Consider the following 22,490-nt stretch of genomic DNA (forward strand, 5'->3'; position numbering starts at 1 on the left):
TACGAACTAGATTTCTGAAGGCGCCACGATAGCCGAGCGGTTATAGGCTAGACCCGCAAAGCTAAGATGTATTGTTGGTTTAGTGGGTTCGATATGCCCCTGGTCTAGGCCTTGGATTTTATTTAATGGTTAATATGAGAAATTTATAGTAAAGTATGTTTGCTGGTCGCCTCCGTCCACGAACCATGTTTCCCAAATCTCTCGTCGTTCCATCCATATCCTTAAGCAGTTTAATAGTTCCCGTCACCTTTTTCCAATTAAGACCCGGCAACTCCTAAGTTTCCTCTCTTATATTCCCCCATTTCGACTATGGTTGTTTAGTGTATGGCGGTTTTTCTGGTGATATTGAAGCTAAGCTTAAGCGCCTCATGAACTGCTTCATAAGATTTATTTTCAGCATTTCCAGAGACTCTCGCATTTCGCACTGCTACGATAAGTTGAAGTGGCTTTTTCCTGTCTATCGCCGCCAATATCTTTTGGCTTCTTTCCTTTTTCAAGTCATCCAGTCTCAAAGGCCTTCCTATATTTTTCAACTCCTTAAGTTTAAATCCTCCATCCATTCCCGTAACACTAGATCTCGCTCATCTGATCTCTATATTCCCTCTCACCGTACCTCATCCTTTGACAAGTCCTTCCTAATACGTGCTACCTCTCTCTGGAACTCCTTGCCTTCATCTGTCCGCCATGCTCCTACCCTATCCATCTTTAAATCCCGTCTATTCAGTTATCTACTTTCTATTCAGCTTCCTCCGAAATTCTAATTGTTTTAATTTATTTCCTTAATTTCTGCTGTTTTATTATTTTATTTTTACTTTCATTTTCACTTATTATATTTTCACTTTTGTAAATACTTATTTATTTATTTAATTTCTGTATAATCACAGGCCAAACTATTAAGGCCTCTATTTGTTCCTGTATTTATTCTTAGGGGACAATTCTCCCAGAATAATAAATTTCTTTTCTATTTCTATTTCTAATTGATAGGTAGACGTAAAGCCCGCCTGAAAAAGTAGGCAATTACTTTACTTTACTTACTAGATTTATGTTATTTTCAAAGTCTTATTATCATCAATGAATCAAATGATATCAAAATTTAGTTGAATATGATATTAACAGAACTGGCACTTTCCACACCCAATACAAAATGGCTTCAGAGGAAAACTGAAGTTAACAAGCAATTAACTGGTGAAGTTTCAAACTAATGTGCGCCTGCAGATACTATATAAAGTTATTGATGTTTACAGAGAGTAAATATGTTTACAGCTTACATAGATTAACATTCGTACCTTAAACAATAAAAACTTGTGATGAAGTGTAAACATCTTCATCTAACTGTGTGGTCATTGAATAACATTTTATATCGAACAGTTTCTTTTTCTTTATTATCGATTTCTTCGTAACTAAATAAAAGAAAGCGCAAGGAGCAGCTTTGAGAATTGTGGTAAAAGTCGGGAAAGTTTGCACACGCTGGATTTTGGTTTTCGCTTTGTTCAGGAAATTTTAACAAAATTTGTTGAGGCTCATATTATTATTATTTTTTTTTTTTGTTACAAATATGTTCGAGTACCATCGATTAAAGTGATCTAAAGTTTCTCGTAACAATACATTGTCACGTCACAGTAGCTGTGGGCAGCTGTTACCAATTAAAAATCATTCGTGTTTTATCAACTTGACAGAATCAATAAAAATAAAACAACCCTGTCCATTTGTTTGTTCAAAAATAAAAGAGCTCTAGGGAATTCACAGGATGTTATGGTCTCATCAGGGGTTGTGGTGGGTTTTATATTAGAGTGATGTAACAGTTTAGCGGAAGTGATGTCACTAAATTGGAAAAAATTGGATTGAAATGGGCTTTTTTGATACCAAAACTCTTACTGGGCTGGGCAACCTGTACAGTCTCCCTAAATGTACTCATCCCTTTCAGCCTAACTATTTAATGGGAGTCAAGGGCGAGAAAAAGTTTATTAAAGGCTATTCGCCGAGGCTGACTGCAGAATTAATCCGTCAAGGCCGTGGGGCTGTAACGATGATTGTGGGCCACTGCAGGCACAGAAAACACATGCATCGCATGGGCCTGGCAGATGATAGCCTCTGTAGGTTCTGTCAGGAAGAGGAGGAGGAAACGGTATTGCACGTGTTGTGTCAGTGTGAGGGGCTCGTGTGGCTAAGGATGTTACTTCTCGGGGAGGAAAAAAACCAAGGCCCGTGAGCTTTACCCAAAAGTCGCTCTCCAGAATTAAGAGTCTGATTAAAAGGACAGGTCTGGAGGTTGAGCTTTAGAGTGGTGGGGTAGCCACAAATAGATCAAAAGTGGTCGCAGTGACGTAGGCCTTGAGGCCGCCCTAGTCTAATCTAATCTAAACTAAGGGCGATAAAAACAAAACAGGATATCCTAAGAAGTCCTTCTGCAGCTGAGATGATATTTTGCTTAGCGTTTTTAGCTGCCATTCCTTTCCCGAATGCGGACAAAGTACGATATCTGGGATTATATTTAAATCATCAACTCCCGTGAAATCCCTCACACTAGACTTAAAAACGACAAGACGCTTCGTCTACCAAAAGAACACTCCAAACTAACTCTACAAAAATCCAGTCATGCCAAACCGAAGTCCACCGCCGAATCCAAGACGCCCTATTTTATGTCTCCAATCTTATCATCCATAAATGACCTTTTCCACATTCCTTAATTTTGATTAATAACCATACAAATGGGGAAACTAATCAAAAGCAACTAGTGGTTCTGCCTCTAAACAAAATTCAACCTTCCACTAACAACCACTTCCAGCTAAATCTTCTACCCATTTTCAATCCATCTCCTCTCTTGCCCACCTCTTCTACAAGACCAACACAAAACTTAGAGGATGTTCCTGTAACATGTTTCCTAGTTTTTCTCCTAGATAAATCACTGGAAGGAAACGTTGTTGTGCCAAGTGTTCTCCAGTTGGTAGGCTGAACTTGTAAAGACATTACCCCCAAAAAGCTGTAATGTATTTTTTTTCTTACGAGAGTTTTTCCGCTGTGTATTCAATGGGTTTTACACTGCCAGAGTTTTCTTCTATTTTCCTTACTAGAGTTGAAGTAGAGGTTCCTAGAGAAAATTGTAAGGATAAATCATTCCAATTTTCTATCTTTTCACTTCTCTAAAAACGGAAAAGGCTATAGTGAGAGAATTTTATAATAACCTTGCAAAGGGCTTTTTTCCCCTAAAATATACGAGGCTTTTCCTTTAACCCTTCCTCCTACTTTTCACCAAAACAGGATCATGATGGGTTGCAATGAAACAGAAGGCAATTTATTTTTATATAATTTGTTTTGTTTTGTTCGTGTAAAACCAGAAGTAACAACAATATTGTATTTTACAGACGAACTACAGCATCCGGCATGGTCATGACTAGATAAGAACCTCTTTATTGGCTCCCGCCCAACTTGTTCAACAAGTATCATGGCTCTTTTTTCCCCCTTTTTAGACACACTACAATCCAATCCCTTTTCCTGTTTCTAAGTTATTAGGGATGTAAAATAAGGTTTTTTCATTTCCAAACATATTCTCATTCAGCAGTGACAGGAAGTATTGCAATCGTGCTGATTTTTTTTTTTGAGTTTTTATCTTTAACCGGATATAGAAGTGCAGGAAGTCTCCTGAGCACGAAATAGTAAAGTAATCGCCTATTTTTTTCAGGCTGGGCTTAACGTCCAACTACCCAATTAGGTATCGTGGACGGAGGCGACTAGCAATCATACTTTACTATAAATTTCTCATATTAAACATTAAATAAAATCCAAGGCCTAAGACCGGGAATTGAACCCACTAAACCAACAATACATCTTAGCTTTGCGGGTCTAGCCTATAACCACCTAACATACTTTACTGTAAATTGCTCAATTAACCATTAAATAAAATCCAAGACCTAGATCAGGGGAATCGAACCCACTAAACCAACAATACATCTAAGCTTTGCAGGTCTAGCCTATAACCGCCTAACTTACTTTACTATACATTTCTCATATTAACCATTAAATAAAATCCAAGACCTAGACCAGAAGAATCGAACCCACTAAACCAACTATACATCTTAGCTTTGTGGGTCTAGCCTATAACCACCTAACATACTTTACTGTAAATTGCTCATATTAACCATTAAATAAAATCCAAAGCCTAGACCAGAGGAATTGAACCCACTAAACCAACAATACATCTTAGCTTTGCGGGTCTAGCCTATAACCACCTAACATACTTTACTGTAAATTGCTCATATTAACCATTAAATAAAAATCTAAGGCCTAAGACCGGGGAATTGAACCCAGTACCACAATATTACATATTAGCTTTACTGGTCTCGCCTCTAACCGCTCGGCTACCGTGGCGCCTCATGAGCACGAAATAGTATTTTTTTAAAAAATTGTGGGCTCAATGTTTACACGCGGTTAATGTGACTCAAAAATGAGAAAATTGTAGATTGATCAAATTCGATGTATCGTTTAAGTACGCGGCACGATGGAAATCGATTATTAGATCTCTCTTAAACCGTTAGTTTCTTTTTTCTTACAGAAATCGAAAGGCTAAGTCACTTCGGTAACTCTAAAATTCCATTACTGTTCATTGTACTGCCTTGCTACCTATATTATATTAATAATAATTAAACTTTAACAAGAACTTGTAGTTTAAAAAGTTAAGTCATAAGGGTTGGATTAAACGCCAAAAGGTACACAAATCAGCAAGTACCCAATATTTCATTCATACTTCTCAGTATCATATTTTTTAGAATGTATTAGATGTTTGCAGACCCTTGTGCTGACCCTTTATCACCCATAAATATTTTTCTGTTAGAATAGTAAAAGATGTATCTCGACATCATAGTTAGTATTAAAAAGGCACTTCATTTTAACTCTATTCCAAATTATTATTATTAATAATATTTTAATGATTTAAGGTGCGTCAACATCTCAGGTTATTGGCGCCCGGAGCTTTTTTCAGAGCCCTGCCGGCCTCCGGACAGTGTTCTCTCGTTACAGACAACACTGTCCATCACCGGACAGCTGAAGCTGTAAGAAGAGAAAATCTAAGGGTCACAGCAGCTGGATTCGAACCTGGGACCTCCGCGTGGGAATTCAATTCGCTAACCGCATAGCTAATCCCTTTCCTATTCCAAATTATTCTTTTGGTTTTTCTTTATTCTGGAATAATCATCACATTCACTCACACATGAAGGAAGAAAAAGGGAAATTAAATATTTGTGACATATTTTCAAAATTTGAAAAATAAATCATGTTAAGAGGAAATGAAACTTTACCGAATAGAGTTTCTCTCATTACCAAAGTTTTCCAGCAATCGACGATACATGATTTTACGATAGCCAAAATTTTGTCGCATAGCTACTGCGGCTGGTAATTCCTAAGCCAATTCAGCAAGAGATATCGATGGTGGAATTTCCGTTCTAGTTGGCATGAAGAGCCGCAAAACAGTTAAATCTTTAATCCCCAATGAAACAACTTAATATGATGAGGCATCTTCAAATATTACTTAATAGATAATTTATTATAATTGAGATAAACATAAGTTAATCTTTGCAGTAATATTATTCTGTATAAAACTTATGAAATTGAAGGGCACGAATTACGAGTATTAGTAGCAACCTAGTAAGAGACACTTCTGGTACAACAACTTAACAGTATTACAGGATACGTTCTAATGATAATGTTAAAAAGCGAAGAGAACAGATTTAAGCAGTATAATGGACGTGTATACAGTAGAGGTGGGTTTTGCTAATAGTTTAGGCCAACAATCAGGTGCAAGATCCAGGTGAAGCGGCGGAGGTGGCGCCATGGAAGCGGCTGTACAGGTGTGTGGGTGTGTGTGTGTGTGTGTGTAAAGGGAGCAGCGATATCGTTACTACTACCTTGTACTACCATCGGCCCTCTGTACTTCTGCCCTAAATAAATTACTTTAATTTACCTCCCCGCGTGTCCGTGCCACCCTGGCCAAAAGAGGGGATATTGCCCAAACTAGTTTGCATCTGGGTAGGAGCCGACCCCTATTCCAAACATCGTGGCCTCTACACCATGAATATGATCAACCACTTCAGATCATTGCTCTTCCCCCAAAAAAGACCAGAACAACCTAATATTGATAACTACTTTGAGATGACGTCATTAATTCAGTAATTTTCGCAATTAATCGGAAACAAACCAAGCTAATACAAAACGGAACATTGAATCGACAGTCAGGCAATCACTATCGTCTTAGTCTTACCTTAACTGACGCAATTCAGGACAGACGACTTGAGGGCTTCATTTAAACTGGACCTCTTACGAGGTTATGTTATATATAACCTCGATACGCGCCAGTAGAGCTATCTCTCTGACTTTGCACGGACTTTTCAAGCGACCCTCGTACATAGTTGAAAATTAATAAATCATATAAAAAAAAAATAATAATTTTTTAACGAAATCAAATAAAGATTTATCGATTGCTTTAACAGTAAACATGTCATTTTGCTAATTGAAAACGGTTTGTTTATCGCAGCAGCATTTTTGTCCTTCACTTTTATCCCTTAAATCACCACGATTTCATATCTAGTCCTTAAATTACTATCCCTAACTAATTGCTACTCCTAAATCAATAGTGTTTGGTTTGGACTTTACTATCAATTTCTCATATTAACCATTAAATTAAATCCAAGACCTAGACACCGGGGGAATCGAACCCACTAAACCAACAATACATCTAAGCTTTGCAGGTCTAGCCTATAACCGCCTAACTTACTTTACTATACATTTCTCATATTAACCATTAAATTAAATCCAAGACCTAGACACCGGGGGAATCGAACCCACTAAACCAACAATACATTTTAGCATTGCGGGTCTAGCCTATAACCGCCTAACATACTTTACTATCAATTTCTCATATTAACCATTAAATTAAATCCAAGACCTAGACACCGGGGGAATCGAACCCACTAAACCAAAATGAATGTGAAAATGGACAAATGTCTGAAACATCTCCTTGAATTGCATGAACTAAATGTGTACCTCGCTATTCTTATCGTAATTAACGTAATGAACAGTTTCATGGTACGTGTAATTAGTACGAGAATGATGCACAATATGGTGATACTGCCAAAGGAATCGTGGCGTCATTGTACAACTAAAATTAATGTTTCTGGATAAAAAAAAAAGTTTCATATTAATGAAATAAACTTTTTCTCTCGAGCAGTGGTCTTCCGGTTTTGGACATATTGTCCGTAAAATAAGGAAGATAGAGTCCGTGAATCTGTTCCGGTCGTATTAATTATCAAGCAAATATTCTCCATTGTTGTTATAACAAACAAAAAGAAAAAAGAGTTGCAGACTAGAGTAATAACCATCTTATAACTGTGATAGCTACAATTTCCCAACAGAGAACTGGCAGACTAGATCTGACTGTTAGTAAGGGAAAAACCTCATTTAACTTTAATAAATACAATTAGGAGTACTGAAAGAAATGGCGGTATATGGCGCGCCGCGCTGAAGGTGGTGCTGTGAGTTTGGCGGGTAGTGTGAGGGTTGAATACTAACAAAGACAGAAAAGGTTTTTTTTTCCTTTTTTGGGGGGGAAAAAACTTGGTAAGATGCCATGTTTAAGAGCTAACTACCCTTCACCGGATCTACACAACCACGGCTACCTGAATATACATTTTCCTCCCCGTTTTTTTTTCTTTGCCCGGACTCATTTTCTTACCCGTTTCCCGCAAATTCCTGTTCAACTACTAGGAGTAAGACTTCTTCTTTTTTAAGAATGAAGGTTCAGAGTTGAAGATGAAGAAGGAATTTATCTCAAGACTCAAGACTTTTGTCCTTCTCATCCCCCAGCTTCCTTGACATTACTACTGACTGTGTTTCTTCTGCGGCACTAATACTCATACACCAAGCCTTTGTAAAGAGCTGGCTGTGTTAGTAACTTTAATAATACCTACTCAAACATAACCCTCCTCGTCCCCCTTCCATTTACCGGGGCAATATTATTATTTCTGGTAAAGACCCCGGTTCTAAGACCCTTTTCCTTTGCCTTCCTCTCATACCATCCTCTCCAACTCTCCAAAACCGGGAGGACATAGAGCAACCTCTTTGGTTCCTTTTTAAATTGGTCCCTTAGTTCCCTTCAGTTATTATTATTATTTCAGTCCTCCTTATTCTACTTCGGGTACACATTCTCCCACTTCTTAGGTTAATCTTTGTAGTTTTCTTTTTTCTTTTTTTATTAAAGAAATAAAGTTTGATATTAAACTAATACTGTTTTCATTTTGCACCAATTTAATTTTGTAAATCCAAAAAATTTGCTCGTAGAGGCAAGCTCTCCTGAGAGGGACTTCCCGTTCTGACTGCCCACCAAAGCATCCTCTCATCTTCGGGAACACTGGCCAGGAACTTCTTGGTCACATTACTTCATTTGGCTCTAACGGCTAGCTCCCCTCTTACCTGGGTTCACTGAAGACGATCCAGGTTGGTTGCCCTTCTTTGCTATAGAAGTACAAGGTAAGACAAGCCTAGTACGTGGCTTCAGGTATTTCCTCTCTACTCAGCATCTTTTATTGCAGATGTAGTCTGAGCAAAACTTCTCTATCTTCTCTTCTAAAGATCCACACAGGCGCACCCTATCTGTCTCACGAAAAAACCAAAACATAACTCTGCACTATGTTTCCCATCGTCCGTGAGCAGTAAGTGCGACGTCTCCGACTTTCCCATCCGGTGAGGGTACGTCATAAAACACCCAAGTCCACTGAGGAACCAGGTAAGATAGTAGTCGACTTCACCTCATTACACAAGGCCTTGCCTCTCTAATAAGCCTTTCTGCAAGCTCCTGAAAGCACGTGATCTTCTCGTAGAATAATAATTACTAAATTGATTATAGTTATTTATAAAAGAAATTGGGAGCAATCATGATTAATTATTTCATGATTTATTTGACAAGGAATTAATCAAATACAAGGTTACTACAAAAAAATTATCGATAATTTTCGACAAATAAAAGCAATTCCATACTTTTGCTTCGTGAAACAGGAGGCTACGAGCAGCGAGCGATCTAACTATGAAAGGTAATGATGATTAACGCTTTTCGATTACAAAGGTTTCGATTATTATCGAGATTCTATTGTAAATAAGTTCTGATTTCAACTAAATATGACATACAACCCAAACACCAAAACACAAAAACATCCCCTATCCAGAGAAGGAATCGAAAATGTACTGGAAGCGAGACAATTTTTGACCTAAATTAAACCACCCTTCCGATAGTTTTTCATTATTTATTTGATGATAGCATCATCACTTTTTAAAACAAATTTTGGCTGAAACTTACATAACTTTCTCTTTCTTAATTCCCAAATTTCTTATCGATATCTCTTAGAACTTATCACTTAAATCTTAACGATACAGTTTTGCAAAATCGTATATAATCGATCAAATGACATCACTGGTGAATTGCAACAATTTCTAACTACAGAGCTGCCCTTGAAAATAATTCTCCTACAAAAATTCCCTGGAAAAAATATAATCTGAGAAAATTGCAATAAATAATTCCTTCTTATCGATAGCAAAAGAAAATAACGATTAGTTAATTATTCATGGGAATAAAGTAGAAAACAGAATAAACAACTTATCAAAAAGAATAAATGACATAAATATTTTTTTTTTTTTTTTTTTTTATTAATGTAATACAGTTGGCAACACTTCAGTTTGAAGAATGGTCTGGAGTGAATAATTAAGATGGGTGAGATGGGCACATCACTTTCAATATAACAGAACTGTCCACTCCACTCAATAACAGCAAAAAAGCCTAACTATGTTGCATAATATAGTCTTCTTCTTCTTCTACTTCTTCTTTTTGCTGTGGCTGTTAAGTTTATGGAACACAAGCAGAAGGTCATGAACTGTGAACTAAGTTGCTGTTCAACTCAAAATGTTCTTTGGGCTAATCGCCTGTCCGCTTCCTATTGTTCAGGGGCAAAGTTCCCTTTGACTTTAGAACAACTAAGATCTTGTCATGAATATGATTAATTAACTTTGTCCTCTCACCCTCTCTCTCTCCTCTCCCTTTCACTCCCTCTCATTCTATTACACACACAAACACACATTATATTTTTTATGAACTCACCAATTTAGCTATCGATAGGAATTAAGTGTGGGGTGTCTCGAAGAGGTTACAGGGGCAACTTTAGGGATAGGTTTTTTTTTGTAGGCTAGAGTGCCTTAGTTTGAGCCAATGTGGGTGAGCTTCTGGGGTAGTCATTGGATCCTTAAAGTGGGACATGTCTGATGGCGGGTGAAGAAATAACAGGTGGAAGGCGCCCTTGACTCATAATAAGCCGCTTGGGCCTTTAAGCTGAAGCGTGGCATGTTAGTTTTGACTCCAGTCTCTTTTGACCATGGCAGGACCTTCACAAGTCCTGCAAGTCTTGAGCCTCTTATATAAGTGTTCAAGCCGTTACAGACTGCCTTTGTGTCTTTTTATAAGACATGATAGGCTCAAAATCATCTCCACAGAGGAAGTCAAATTTTTTTTTCCGCTCCTGGAAATTAATTGTTGGATAGAGAAAGAATCGACCTCTATAGTCCACGCTTTTGCGTTGCAATCGTCAGTTAATGGCACGAGTACTTTGGTACATTAAGATTTGTGAAGACGATCATGCAAAAACAAAGACTTAAGGGGGAGGGCTGTTAGCCCCAACTGATGGGGAGGGCTGTTAGCCCCAACTGTTAAAGAGAGCTCCTAGCCCCAACTGATGGGAAGAGCTCTTAGCCTCAACTGATGTAGATGGCTCTTAGCCTCAACTGATGGGAAGAGCTCTTAACCCCAACGTACTGTGACGGACGAAATACTTTCTCCCAATTATTGCACAAGACCACAATAAGCTTTACCATATTATGTCGAATAAAACTTGATGCTATAAGCTTATTTTGCGATATAAGCTTTTTTGGCACTTTCAGGCGCAAAACAAAAAAACAAACTACTTGTGACTAGTAAAAACTCTGGAAAAAGGAACGTTAATCCTGTAAATCCTTAAAGGTGGTCGCCAGAGCAGCAAAGCCTCTTTTGGCTGCGTTCCAGAAAGAAAACGTTCTTATCCGGACATCTTATTTATTAATTTTATAGCGTTTAATTACATGAGAAATAAGATACATATTGGTAAAACTATTCACTATACTCGCCTCAAAACGAGGGAACAGTGCAATGAAAAGACTGTGGACACAAATAACATCAGATATCACGACTTAAATTCAAATTAAATAAATAAACTCCAAAATTCACATCCAAATCATCAGACGACAATCTTAATTAAGCTTACAAACCTCTATTATCCAATCACTATTATTTATTTATTTATACAAATTAGCAGAATTACAATTTCAATTAAGGAAAATGGCTAGAATCTCTTTTAGTAATTTAAATTTAAAGTAAACTACAAAATGTTAAAAGACAATAACTGCAGACTATAGCCTGCAGTATTGTCTTTTAAGTTCGTTACGCGGCATGTTTTCTAAACCGTGCTAAAAATAAATGATAAAGAAACAAACAGTAAAGAGACAATTGAATACACACAGAGAGAGAGAGAGAGAGAGAGGAAATCATGAAGGACGAAAGCGGAAATAATATGAAAAGAAGGAGCGAGCTTTTCCAGCCGAAGGAATTTATAAAATGTACGCTTTTCTAAGAAGGAAGGAAAGACAGAAACTGTTATAATATATAACATATACATGCATCCCAGAAAATTTTTTTTTTTTTTTTTTGGGTATGTATAATATGTAGATACAAATATCCCAGAAACCTTCTCTGCCGGGTTATTGTACTAAATCCTTTTTCCCAAACTTAGGCAACTCAAATAAGTACGTAACTCACTGAAGTGTTCTTGAGCACTCGGTATCTGTGTGAGTTTATGTGCTTTTTCATCCCCGTCATACACCCAATGTACATGTACAAATTTGTTACCATAAGTATTATATTATTTATAACTTAATCCACAGCTTGCCTATATACATCAAATATTCTAAATCTTTGCAATATTTTGTAACTCGGAAAATATATGCTCAATAAAACTTAAAATGTTTTTAATATAATCTGGGAAATGTGATGTAAGCGCACCCTACAAATGCTGACTCTGCCACAAGCTATTTATTTAATAAGGTTTTTTGAAACTTAGAATTTTTACTGAAGTAAGGTAAAGTAATCGCCTATTTTTTTAAGGCAGGTTTTACGTTCAAGTTACCTAATTAGGCACCGTAGACAAGCGACTAGTAAACATACTTTACTGTAAATTTCTTTCATTAACCATTAAATAAAATCCAAGGCCTAGACCAGGGGGAATCGAACCCACTAAACCAACAATACATCTTAGCTTTGCGGGTCTAGTCTATAACCGCCTTACATACTGTACTATAAATTTCTCATATTAACCATTAAATAAAATCCAAGACCTAGACACTGGGAATCGAACCCACTAAACCAACAATACATCTTAGCTTTGCGGGTCTAGTCTCTTTACCACTCGGCTATCGTGGCGCACCTACAATTTTTACTAAATAAGTAATCAAGAGTTCAATGTTATTTAAATATTTACCATTTAAAGCTTGAGGTCAAAGAAGGAAAATCTATAGGCAGCCTAAATACTTTATTAACATTTACGATATAGTTTTAATAAACCGTTAATGATCGGGTTATAAAATTTAATTACATTTCGCGTCCAAAACAACCAGAGAATCTATATAATAAATATGTTTTTATTATGCAGTATGCAACTGAATTAATATTAAGCTTGCTTGGTTAACTTGGACCGCATTTATTATGCACCATATGGGCCCGTTATCCACTAGTAATTATGCAATGTTGGTGGTGCAATACTAGCGGGATTAGTTATGTAAAGTACTTTGGTTGGTTACGTAATTGAATTTTGAATTTTAACCAAGAAAATTCTAAATGAAATCAATAGATAATAATTTGTGTAGCAAGAAAAGGAAATTTTGTTTTGCTTAAATGTACGAAATTGAATTTTTCTCGTAAATACTAAGTCTTGAGTTTTCCTGAATTCGAAAAATGCGAAAACTGGTTACTCCCCAAAAAAAAGGGAAAATCCCGGAAGCTAAAACATAAAATTTCGTTAGCCTACTTCCGTCACATCTAACAATAATTTCGCGATTTCTAAACCGGAAGTTTAGGATCATTAATAGTTCAGTACCCCAGGAGTACAGTGGCCCCCAGGAATAGGGAATTTTTCTTAAACCTCTCAAGAGACTACATCTTAAAAAGGAGGCCGTGGTGCCTGTTCCAGAGGTTAAAATATCTGGATGGTAGCTGGAATAGATCCAAGAGAGGTTTTTTTTCCCCATGGTCGGTGTCTAAACCATGGCTGAAACCATAATTATACCTTTCCCATTATTAGTCTAATTCTATGAGTGTGACATTTGCGACTGAAAATTGAATTTTCTTTCATGAGTGTAGAAAAAATAATAATAAAGGTTAATACCTTAGCTACTTCGCCTTAAATTGTAATGATGTACTGTGATTTAAAGCGAACATTATCTTACTGATCGTTTACAAACATTAATTTCAATATGCTATTTATCGTTAGTTTGCGAGATAAACTTATTTATGTATATATATACATTGATTCCTACAAAACGGCAGCGCACGTTTAGCTAGTATAGCATACATGTAGAGGGAGTAAGATATACTTTAATATTCAATTAGAGAGATAGAATCGATGACATATATCGATAATTGTCTCTGTAAGTTGGTAAATGTAATAATACTAATAACATTAATGCTATTTAATTTTATTAACATTTAAAATTGATTTCCGGGTAATTAATAGTTCTTAAAGTTTTATGTCTTGCTATTAAAAAATAATAATAATAATAAAGAGACGTAATTTTCATTTTTTTATTAATTGAATGAGCGTTTCCGTTGACGTGGAGTACATATACATCGCAAATATCATGTATTAGTTAGTATGTGTTAGATGTCTATGTCTTTTCTATAGCTAACGTTCAACGGAAATGGATCTAAAATAACTGAACGCATCCAAGATGGCCTGCCATAGCCTGAAGGAGCATTAATAGTTCAGTAACCCAGGAATACAGTCTCCCAGGAATAGGGAATTCTTTCTTAAACCCCTCAAGAGGCTACATCTTAAAAAGGAGGCCATGGTGCCGTCAAGTGCCTGTTCCAGAGGTTAAAATATCTGGATGGTAGCTGGAATAGATCCAAGAGAGGGTTTTTTTTTTCCCCATGGTCGGTGACTAAACCATGGCTGAAACCATAATTATACCTTTCCCATTATTAGTCTAATTCTATGAGTGTGACATTTAAAAAATAAGAAACTACCTGTTTCACGATTCTCGGTTTTACAAAAAGTAATAATTAAATTAAATTATTTAAACTAGTGCAAATTTTTTAAACATTTATCTACAAGAAATATATTTATATATTTACAAAAAAAAAAAAAAACATTGAATGTAAATAATTATTTACAAAAACAAACAGAAAAATTGCGGAAAAACTTACCTCACTTTATGATGAAAACCTCTTTTTATACGTTTTCCTTTGCTGAAAATATTACAATGTTTTATTTTAATATACATATTTTTGTTTTTGTTTTTTGATTTTAGTTGATTGCAAAGATATGTACAGAGTGATTTTTACTTTAGTTGATTGCAAAGATATGCACAGAGTGATTTTTACTTTAGTTGATTGTAAAGATATGCACAGAGTGAATTTTTTTTATTTTAGTTGATTGCAAAGATATGCACAGAGTGATTTTTACTTTAGTTGATTGCAAAAATATGCACAGAGTGATTTTTTTTTTTTTATATTAGTTGATTGCAAAGATGTGCACAGAGTGATTTTTACTTTAGTTGATTGCAAAGATATGCACAGAGTGATTTTTTTATTTTAGTTGATTACAAAGATATGTACAGAGTGATTTTTACTTTAGTTGATTGCAAAAATATGCACAGAGTGATTTTTTTATTTTAGTTGATTGTAAAGATATGCACAGAGTGATTTTTTTTTTTTACCTTAGTTGATTGCAAAGATATGTACAGAGTGAGTTTTACTTTAAGTTGATTGTCAAAATGTGTACAGAGTGATTTTTATTTTAGTGCGTCTGATTGATCATCAATACAGTGCTTTCAATAGCAAAAATCGATTTAGCTTTTAAGATGTGTTTAAAGCTTTGATCGTATTGCGCCAGTCAGTGCTTTCGCGTTTAGTTTTGTTAGCCCTATTTTAAGTAGTTTACAAACAAAAGTAAACGCTTTGGACCATAATTAAAGCTTTCAACAGTGCTTAAACTACGGGCGTAGCCTTTGTTAAGCGCTACAAATTAAAACTTCGGAAGCTTCCTTTACACCAATGCCTTAAAAAAAAAACATCATTTACAAATCAAAAGCAAGCGTCAAGCAAGTGTCCAAAAATCTGAAACATTCACTTCCTCTTTAGTTTTTTCAGCTTGATTAATTAACTAGCTGCGAAACTAAGCGTGCGGTTCTGTGACCGGAAGCGGGCAGTGCACAAGCAAAAACTAAGGGCGCCAAAAATCTCTGACGTTGAAGCGCCTTAAATTACGTAAAAAAAAATGAGAATTTTCTTATTATTTTTCTCTTTTTTCATTTCCAAGAAAATTTAATAAAATTTGTCGAAGAAAAGAGAGAGATTAAACTAAGGCCGAATTACTAATCCAATCTAATTGGTAGCTGAGTTAGGACTGAGAGTGGGTCAGACCAAAACGTTTTAATCAAAATGGCCGGCTTATTTTTAAAAAGAAACCATTTTAATATTTTCAAAATAAATCATTTCTCTATTCAAATTTATTCACCAATATGGGTAACAGTTCGATATTATTATAATGTCGACATTAACATAATGAATCGATTTTAATTAAATCACATTAGATTAAAAAATAAATTAAAAAAAAGAACAACGGTATTCATTGTACAAAAGTATGCAAATGTAAGTCATTATAATCTAAATTTAAGAAACAGGACAATCCGGAAATAATTATAATTTACATTACAAAGACATATATTCTGCTAGCTTACTTCCGGTCATTTTACCTACTCTTATTAGAAAGGAGAATTAATGCGATCAGCTCAGATACCGTTTATATAAATAAACGGAAGATGAAAATGAAAAAAATGCAGAAAAATTAACGCTCTTATCAGACCTGACTACAATATAGCAAACAAAATCTCTCTAACCGGAAGTACTGCTACTTTACTGCAGATGATCTTTCTTTCTTTTTTTTGAGATTTGATCTAATGAAGAGATAGCGAGATATAGAGAGTTAAATTTTGGGAAGTTTCAAAAACTAAGAAAAGTTTAACTTCAATTTTCTCCTAAACTAATACACCTTTTGAGTTCATATTTTACTCGTATGAAGAGAATGATATAGTCTATAATTGCTCAAGATTTCATGATAGTCTGATGAATAGAAAGCGAGATATAGAGAGTTAAATTTTGGGTAGTTTCAAAAACTAAGAAACGTTTAGCTTCAATTTTCTTCTAAACTAATACACCTTTTGAGTTCATATTTTACTCGTATGAAGAGAATGATATAGTCTATAATTGCTCAAGATTTCATGATAGTCTGATGAATAGAAAGCGAGATATAGAGAGTTAAATTTTGGGTAGTTTCAAAAACTAAGAAACGTTTAGCTTCAATTTTCTTCTAAACTAATACACCTTTTGAGTTCATATTTTACTCGTATGAAGAGAATGATATAGTCTATAATTGCTCAAGATTTCATGATAGTCTGATGAAAGTAAAGCGAGTTATAGAGAGTTAAATTTTGGGAAGTTTTAAGTATGAAATACTTTCTTCTGAACTCTGTAAGTGGCTAGAATTTGTCTTTTAGTCATAAATAGGTGCTGATATTGTCAATAAATAGTATTATTTCCTGAATCTTAAAAATTACAAAGAGGATTACGTAGTGTTGCTTAATATATCTTACTTAAAGTAAATTTTAAACATGGTATTATTACTTCAATGAGTAGATTTTAAATCTTATGAGAATTTTATTGAAAATGGCTCTGATGATTTCTTTATACTTTTTATAATTTTATAATTTTTTATGTTTATTTGGAGCATTTTTCTTGAAAAATTAAATTGAGGGCTTATTTTTGAGGGGGTGTTTGATTAAAATATATATATTTTGAGGGTGCGACCTGCTACGATTTTTTCAAAAAATTTCTTATGTATTTTGTAATAATTTGGTGTTAATGCATGTTAATGAGTTTTATATCTTAAGTTTCCTGTTCTAAGCTTCGACCTTTTCGACCTAGCAAGTCATTTAATCTTGACTTCGCCTGAATACAGAGCTATTTATAAGATCACCACAAACTAGGTTTGCTCTATCGGTACTTTGGGAAGGTTGTTCAGCTGAATCCCAAGTATGGATACCTTACATACTGTTGTGGCTAAACACAAAACTTCGTGCACCCAGACCGACACAACTACACATGAATCAAAGCTGTGTAAATTATTATTCTCCTCAGCTATTTGGCCTCCCGCGTATAACTTAAACCACACTACCTTATCTCTTCTGAATGAGGGCTACATACACTGGCTGTGAGCTCACTGTGGCAGTGAAATGCTCAACTTCCTCTTCCCACAGCCACCACAAAGCATTTACCCTCCTCGTTTGTATATCGCCACACAACTTTGGAGTTTTGGAAATCAAGGGAACATGCTCTTTGTGAATTTTCAAAATTCACAAAAAAAAAGACGCATTTGTGACATTGCTTGGAATGAAAATTGCATTTTACTTTCTTTTACTCAGAAATATGACCTCCGGTTTAACTACGTGTACCTTCCGGACTGCACTTCCTCGTACTGTGAGGTTAGCTCAGGCTATACATGGACGAACGCTTGACATGGAATCCTTAAAAGACAAGAACTGTAAAAACGCTACTATACAGGGTGAACCAGTATAAATAATGTCCATAGGCCTACTGTGTATAGTACATCTAAAGTGGTGGTCAATGACGTAATGGCCAACTTCATATTTTCCCCTGTTCTGGAGTGACGTCACTTTAAATTTTTTTTCTAAAATCATTACTTTTTTCCAATAAAAATGTTATTACTCAGAAAGTTTTAGCCCGAATTCGATTCTGATGATACGGTTAGAAAGACAGATAAATTTTCTAAAAATTCAGTGAATATAATAAGGTGTTAGAATAAAAAAAATATTATCAATAATGTCGGCCTATACGCTTCGAAAAGCCAAAACTTTTTTTACGTGAATACGTCTTTAAATTTGCTACAATATGGAGGCAATCCAAAAAACCTAATGATAACAAAATCGGGGGATACAGTTTTGCATTGTAGTTTCGAATCTATCGTCTACATCCAAAATTAAATTAGACCACTGGATAGCTAAAGGATCAAAGAATTCATTACGATTGAGATCATTTTGCTGCGTATTGAGATTTGCAATTAGTATAACTTTTTTACTCGGAGAAGCTACGATGTTCGTTGTAAGTTTTAATCGTCAGCTGTCGTCACAATCTATCGATTGTATATAAAACATTAGTGTAATATAGTGACAGTGAATACAATAAAGTGTTAGAATAAAAAAAGTATTATCAATAATGTCGGCCTATACGCGTCGAAAAGCCAAAACCAAATACAGAGATCGTATACGGTTGGAAAGGGCTTCTCAAGAACAATCGAATGGTAATAATAAAAACACCATACGACCGAGTCAAGCTGTGTCGGGAACGTAAAAGAATGATTGCGGCCGAGCAGATCAACGACGGTGTCCAGTACATCTGCAGCTGGGGCGGTTGAAATTATGCAAGTGGATGATGAAATCGCTTCTACATCGACAATGGACTGTATAGTCATAGATTGTGTTCGATCGTCGATTTGTTTCCTTGATTTCATCCTAAATACATAAATAAAAATATTTTATATAAAAAATATAACCCGTTAGGTAAACGTATTCACGTACAACACACGGCCGTGTCCATGACACAGCCACAGTTTTTTTCGTGCAATTTTTGACGATCAACCCTTACATAACTGTCTCCTACCGGGGCAGTTTTAATAACAGTGCTAGCCCCCACCATTTACTCAGTTCAGTTCAACAATTAACTCATTGGAGAACCACGTGATTGGAGCTGATGGTGGTAACTCTTCTCTTGTCACATCCGGTTATCTGCTTTACTTGTTGCAGAGGAAATGACGCCAGTAGATGTAAATTTCCATCGTTATTTTCAAAAAAAAAATCCGTTAGCTTTTTTAAATTATGCTGTTCACTCACGTCTATTTGTAGCAGAACCTTAAAAACGGAAATACCGATAAAAACCTGAAATAAAATCCCAGCAGGAAGTCAATTCTTTCTCTTACTTAGCACTTAGTAGCAAGAGAAAGTGAAAAAGGGTGAGAGAAAACGTATATAAAGTGAGTAATTTTTATGGAAATAGCTGTTGGGATGAATTCTCTTCGACTAAACTGATGAGAATTGACTTACAAGTTTCCTGTGTTTGTCTATGTAAATGTTTTTTTTTACACACTAGTGTGACAAAGTCACCTAAGTGACACTGATGTGAAAGTTTTAAAGTAAGTGATGGCACACTAAGGTTTATTAGTGTGTTGGTTATGTAAATTTGTGTCTGTATGTGTGTCTGTGTGTCATATACTTACACGGATGATATGATAAATGTGGTGGTGACCTCAAGTAAATGTGTTAACCCCTTCAGGGAATGCTTCATCATCACTGAGAAGCTGCTGGGTTCATTCCCCACCTTGCCACCCCACATCACAACAACTTGCTTGTGTACAAAACAGTTCAAAGTTTCCACGTGTGATAAATTTTCTTTGACTTTTATGAATGTTATATGCGCGCGCACACACACATATATATAGACACGTGTATTACACGTGTGTTGTGGTATGTGCGTCTCTTTTGTAATAGATATGAGTGTTAAATTGTCGAGCAATTTATTTAAAAAATATTGCACATCATACTTTTTAGAACTTAAATTCTAAAGATTAAACAGAAAATGTCATTTTAAAAAATGAGTTCGAGAGAACACTGTCCGGAGGCTGGCAGTGCACTGAAAAAAGCTCCGGGCGCCAATAACCTGAGATGTTGACGCGCCTAAAATCATTAAAAAAATAAAAAACATACAAACCAAAAAATGTCGAACACAGAAATAAAAAATTCAAATGTCTTTCTCCTTCCGGAAATATGAATAATACGATTTTCCTTGAATCATTTAAAGAGGCACTTCCGCTTTTCTGATTTTCCCAAGCGGTTTATTTCATTTAAATTCCACTTTATAAAAAGAAAGCTCCCCTTGATCTACTTAAAAAAAAAAAGAAAAAAAGTTGCTCAGAAAATTGTTGAGATATTAAAACATTCCGGAAGTACTGATAAGATACTGATCGACAAAAACTGCACTGAAATAGCGAAACGTTGAACAACACACTTTTGGCAATTTTCTCGTACTTCTTTCACTATAAAAATTCCCAAAATTTTCTTTAAAATAAAGACCAAGTCCTCGTTTAGAAGTGAAAGTAAGTAAGTAAAGTAATCGCCTATTTTTTTCAGGCGGGGCTTAACGTCCAACTACCAAATTAGGTGTCGTGGACGGAGGCGACTAGCAAACATACTTTACTGTAAATTTCTTTTTATTGACCATTAAATAAAATTCAAGGCCTAGAGACCAGGGAATCGAACCCACTAAACCAACAATACATCTTAGCTTTGCGGGTCTAGCCTATAACCGCCTAACATACTTTACTATAAATTTCTCATATTAACCATTAAATAAAATCCAAGGTCTAAGACCAGGGGGAATCGAACCCAGTACCACAATACATATTAGCTTCGCAGATCTCGCCTCTAACCGCTCGGCTACCGTAGCGCCTCGTTTAGAAGTGTAAATTTATTCTTTTGCAACTATGCAGATTAAATAGATTTCCTTAAGTTATAGATCCTAGATGTTCGCAATGAGCATACGAAGATTAAAATAAAATCCTGAGCAGTTTTCGTGAAGAACTTACCTCTCCAAAAAAAAAAAAAAAAAATGGATTCAATAATCTGATAATGATTAATATCGGATGCTGTTAACGTAATATATCCGGTTATTAACCCAGATGGCACCATGTATTTTTTAAATAGATTTTTGGGCTTTAGGGAAGCGTTTGGAAAAACTCGAAGATTTTGTCTACTTATCCTAGAACTGGATTCATTCACCTTTTCATCACCTCACGCAATACGAATTTCCCGAATTTTTATTTTTTCCATTTTCCAAAGAAGGAAGTTTTGCTTGAAATTTCCCGAAGATTAGTGGAGGTTCTTATGCATTTCCGTAAATGGCGTTATTTTTTTTAAAAAAAAGGAACGCTACTGTTTTTTTAAATAGTTATCAGCTGTTTCCGTTAATGAAACGCAAAATTTGTCTTCTTTAATCTTAGCGTACCAAAAAAAGTAGAAGTAAATCGAAAGAATGGTGAGTCTGTAGAAGTAGAATGAATAAGAGGAGTCTGGGTTGTAAAAGATATATATATATATATATATATATATCGACCGCCACCTCTGTCCCCGTGTCCGGACAGGCGTCTGGAGCTACCCCAGCCCCGTACATAGGAACTCTTCTTCCCATCTCTTGGAACTGTCTTCTTCAAACTTCCTCTCTCTCTGTCTCTTTCTCTGCCAGTAGAGCGAACACAGCACCAGTATCTCACTTACCTAGCCCCTAAGTTCATACTTCTCCTCCTCCAGTACTGAATGTTCAGACAACCCCCGCCGTCTTCCGGCCACCTCAGTTTCCATACAATCCTACTAAACCCAGTGAAGTACATACTGCTTAAACTCTTCTTAGAATACCAAGGTCCTCCTAGGTTCGTAAAAACCAACATATTACTGTACCAGAAATAATTTTTTTTTTTATATATATATTTTATTTTATTTTGCAGTAAATTTTTTTATTACATTTATTACATAAAATTTATTATTCTCGGGAAAAAAAGGAAAATTAAGTTTTTTATTGCAATAATTATTTTACAATTACGAGAAGTTATTGGCTAAGAACTATCCATCAGGTGCAGAATGCTGATCGCGAAGTTTATATTACGATTTCCGGTTGATATCCAATCGATATTTATAGTTTCAGCTTCCTGTTATTTTAAACCACTTTATCGGACTCAAAAAGCTTTCAGAACTGATCCTTCCGGTGATAACTCCATACTGAATAGCGGACGTCACAGGAATATCTATTCTCTTGTTTCGTCTTCAATAAAAGTGGGAAGTTATTGAACATTTCCTGCGGTTAGACTGGTGCTATTAATCCTCCATCGTAGCGTGGACATTCAGACTGTACCCAATCATATTAGTATTTGGTAGCTTGACCAATGGTTTTAGAGCAGTTGAACCATTGAGAAGAAATAACGGAATGTAACCACCCTTCACCATAGTCCAAGCCAATGTGTAACACGTCATTGTACAAC

General features: G+C 35.5%; 1 protein-coding gene across 2 annotated transcripts in view; it reads right to left on the minus strand.

Moving 5' to 3' along the window:
* The window catches only part of Teh1 (tipE homolog 1 phospholipid transfer protein), a 197,920-nt gene that overhangs the window by 148,775 nt on the left and 26,655 nt on the right, over positions 1-22,490 (minus strand). The window contains exon 2 of one of the 2 annotated variants that reach the window (XM_074126470.1): positions 14,537-14,578. The exons of the other annotated variant lie outside the window; for it this stretch is intronic. Within the exon in view, the coding sequence (XP_073982571.1) occupies positions 14,537-14,578 (42 nt within the window). The remainder of the gene's footprint in view (positions 1-14,536; positions 14,579-22,490) is intronic. 2 annotated transcript variants of the gene reach the window in all.

This window comes from Rhodnius prolixus, unplaced genomic scaffold (genome assembly GCF_049639745.1).
Source record: "Rhodnius prolixus isolate KJV_2025 unplaced genomic scaffold, Rpr scaffold_3, whole genome shotgun sequence".
NCBI lineage: Eukaryota > Metazoa > Arthropoda > Insecta > Hemiptera > Reduviidae > Rhodnius > Rhodnius prolixus.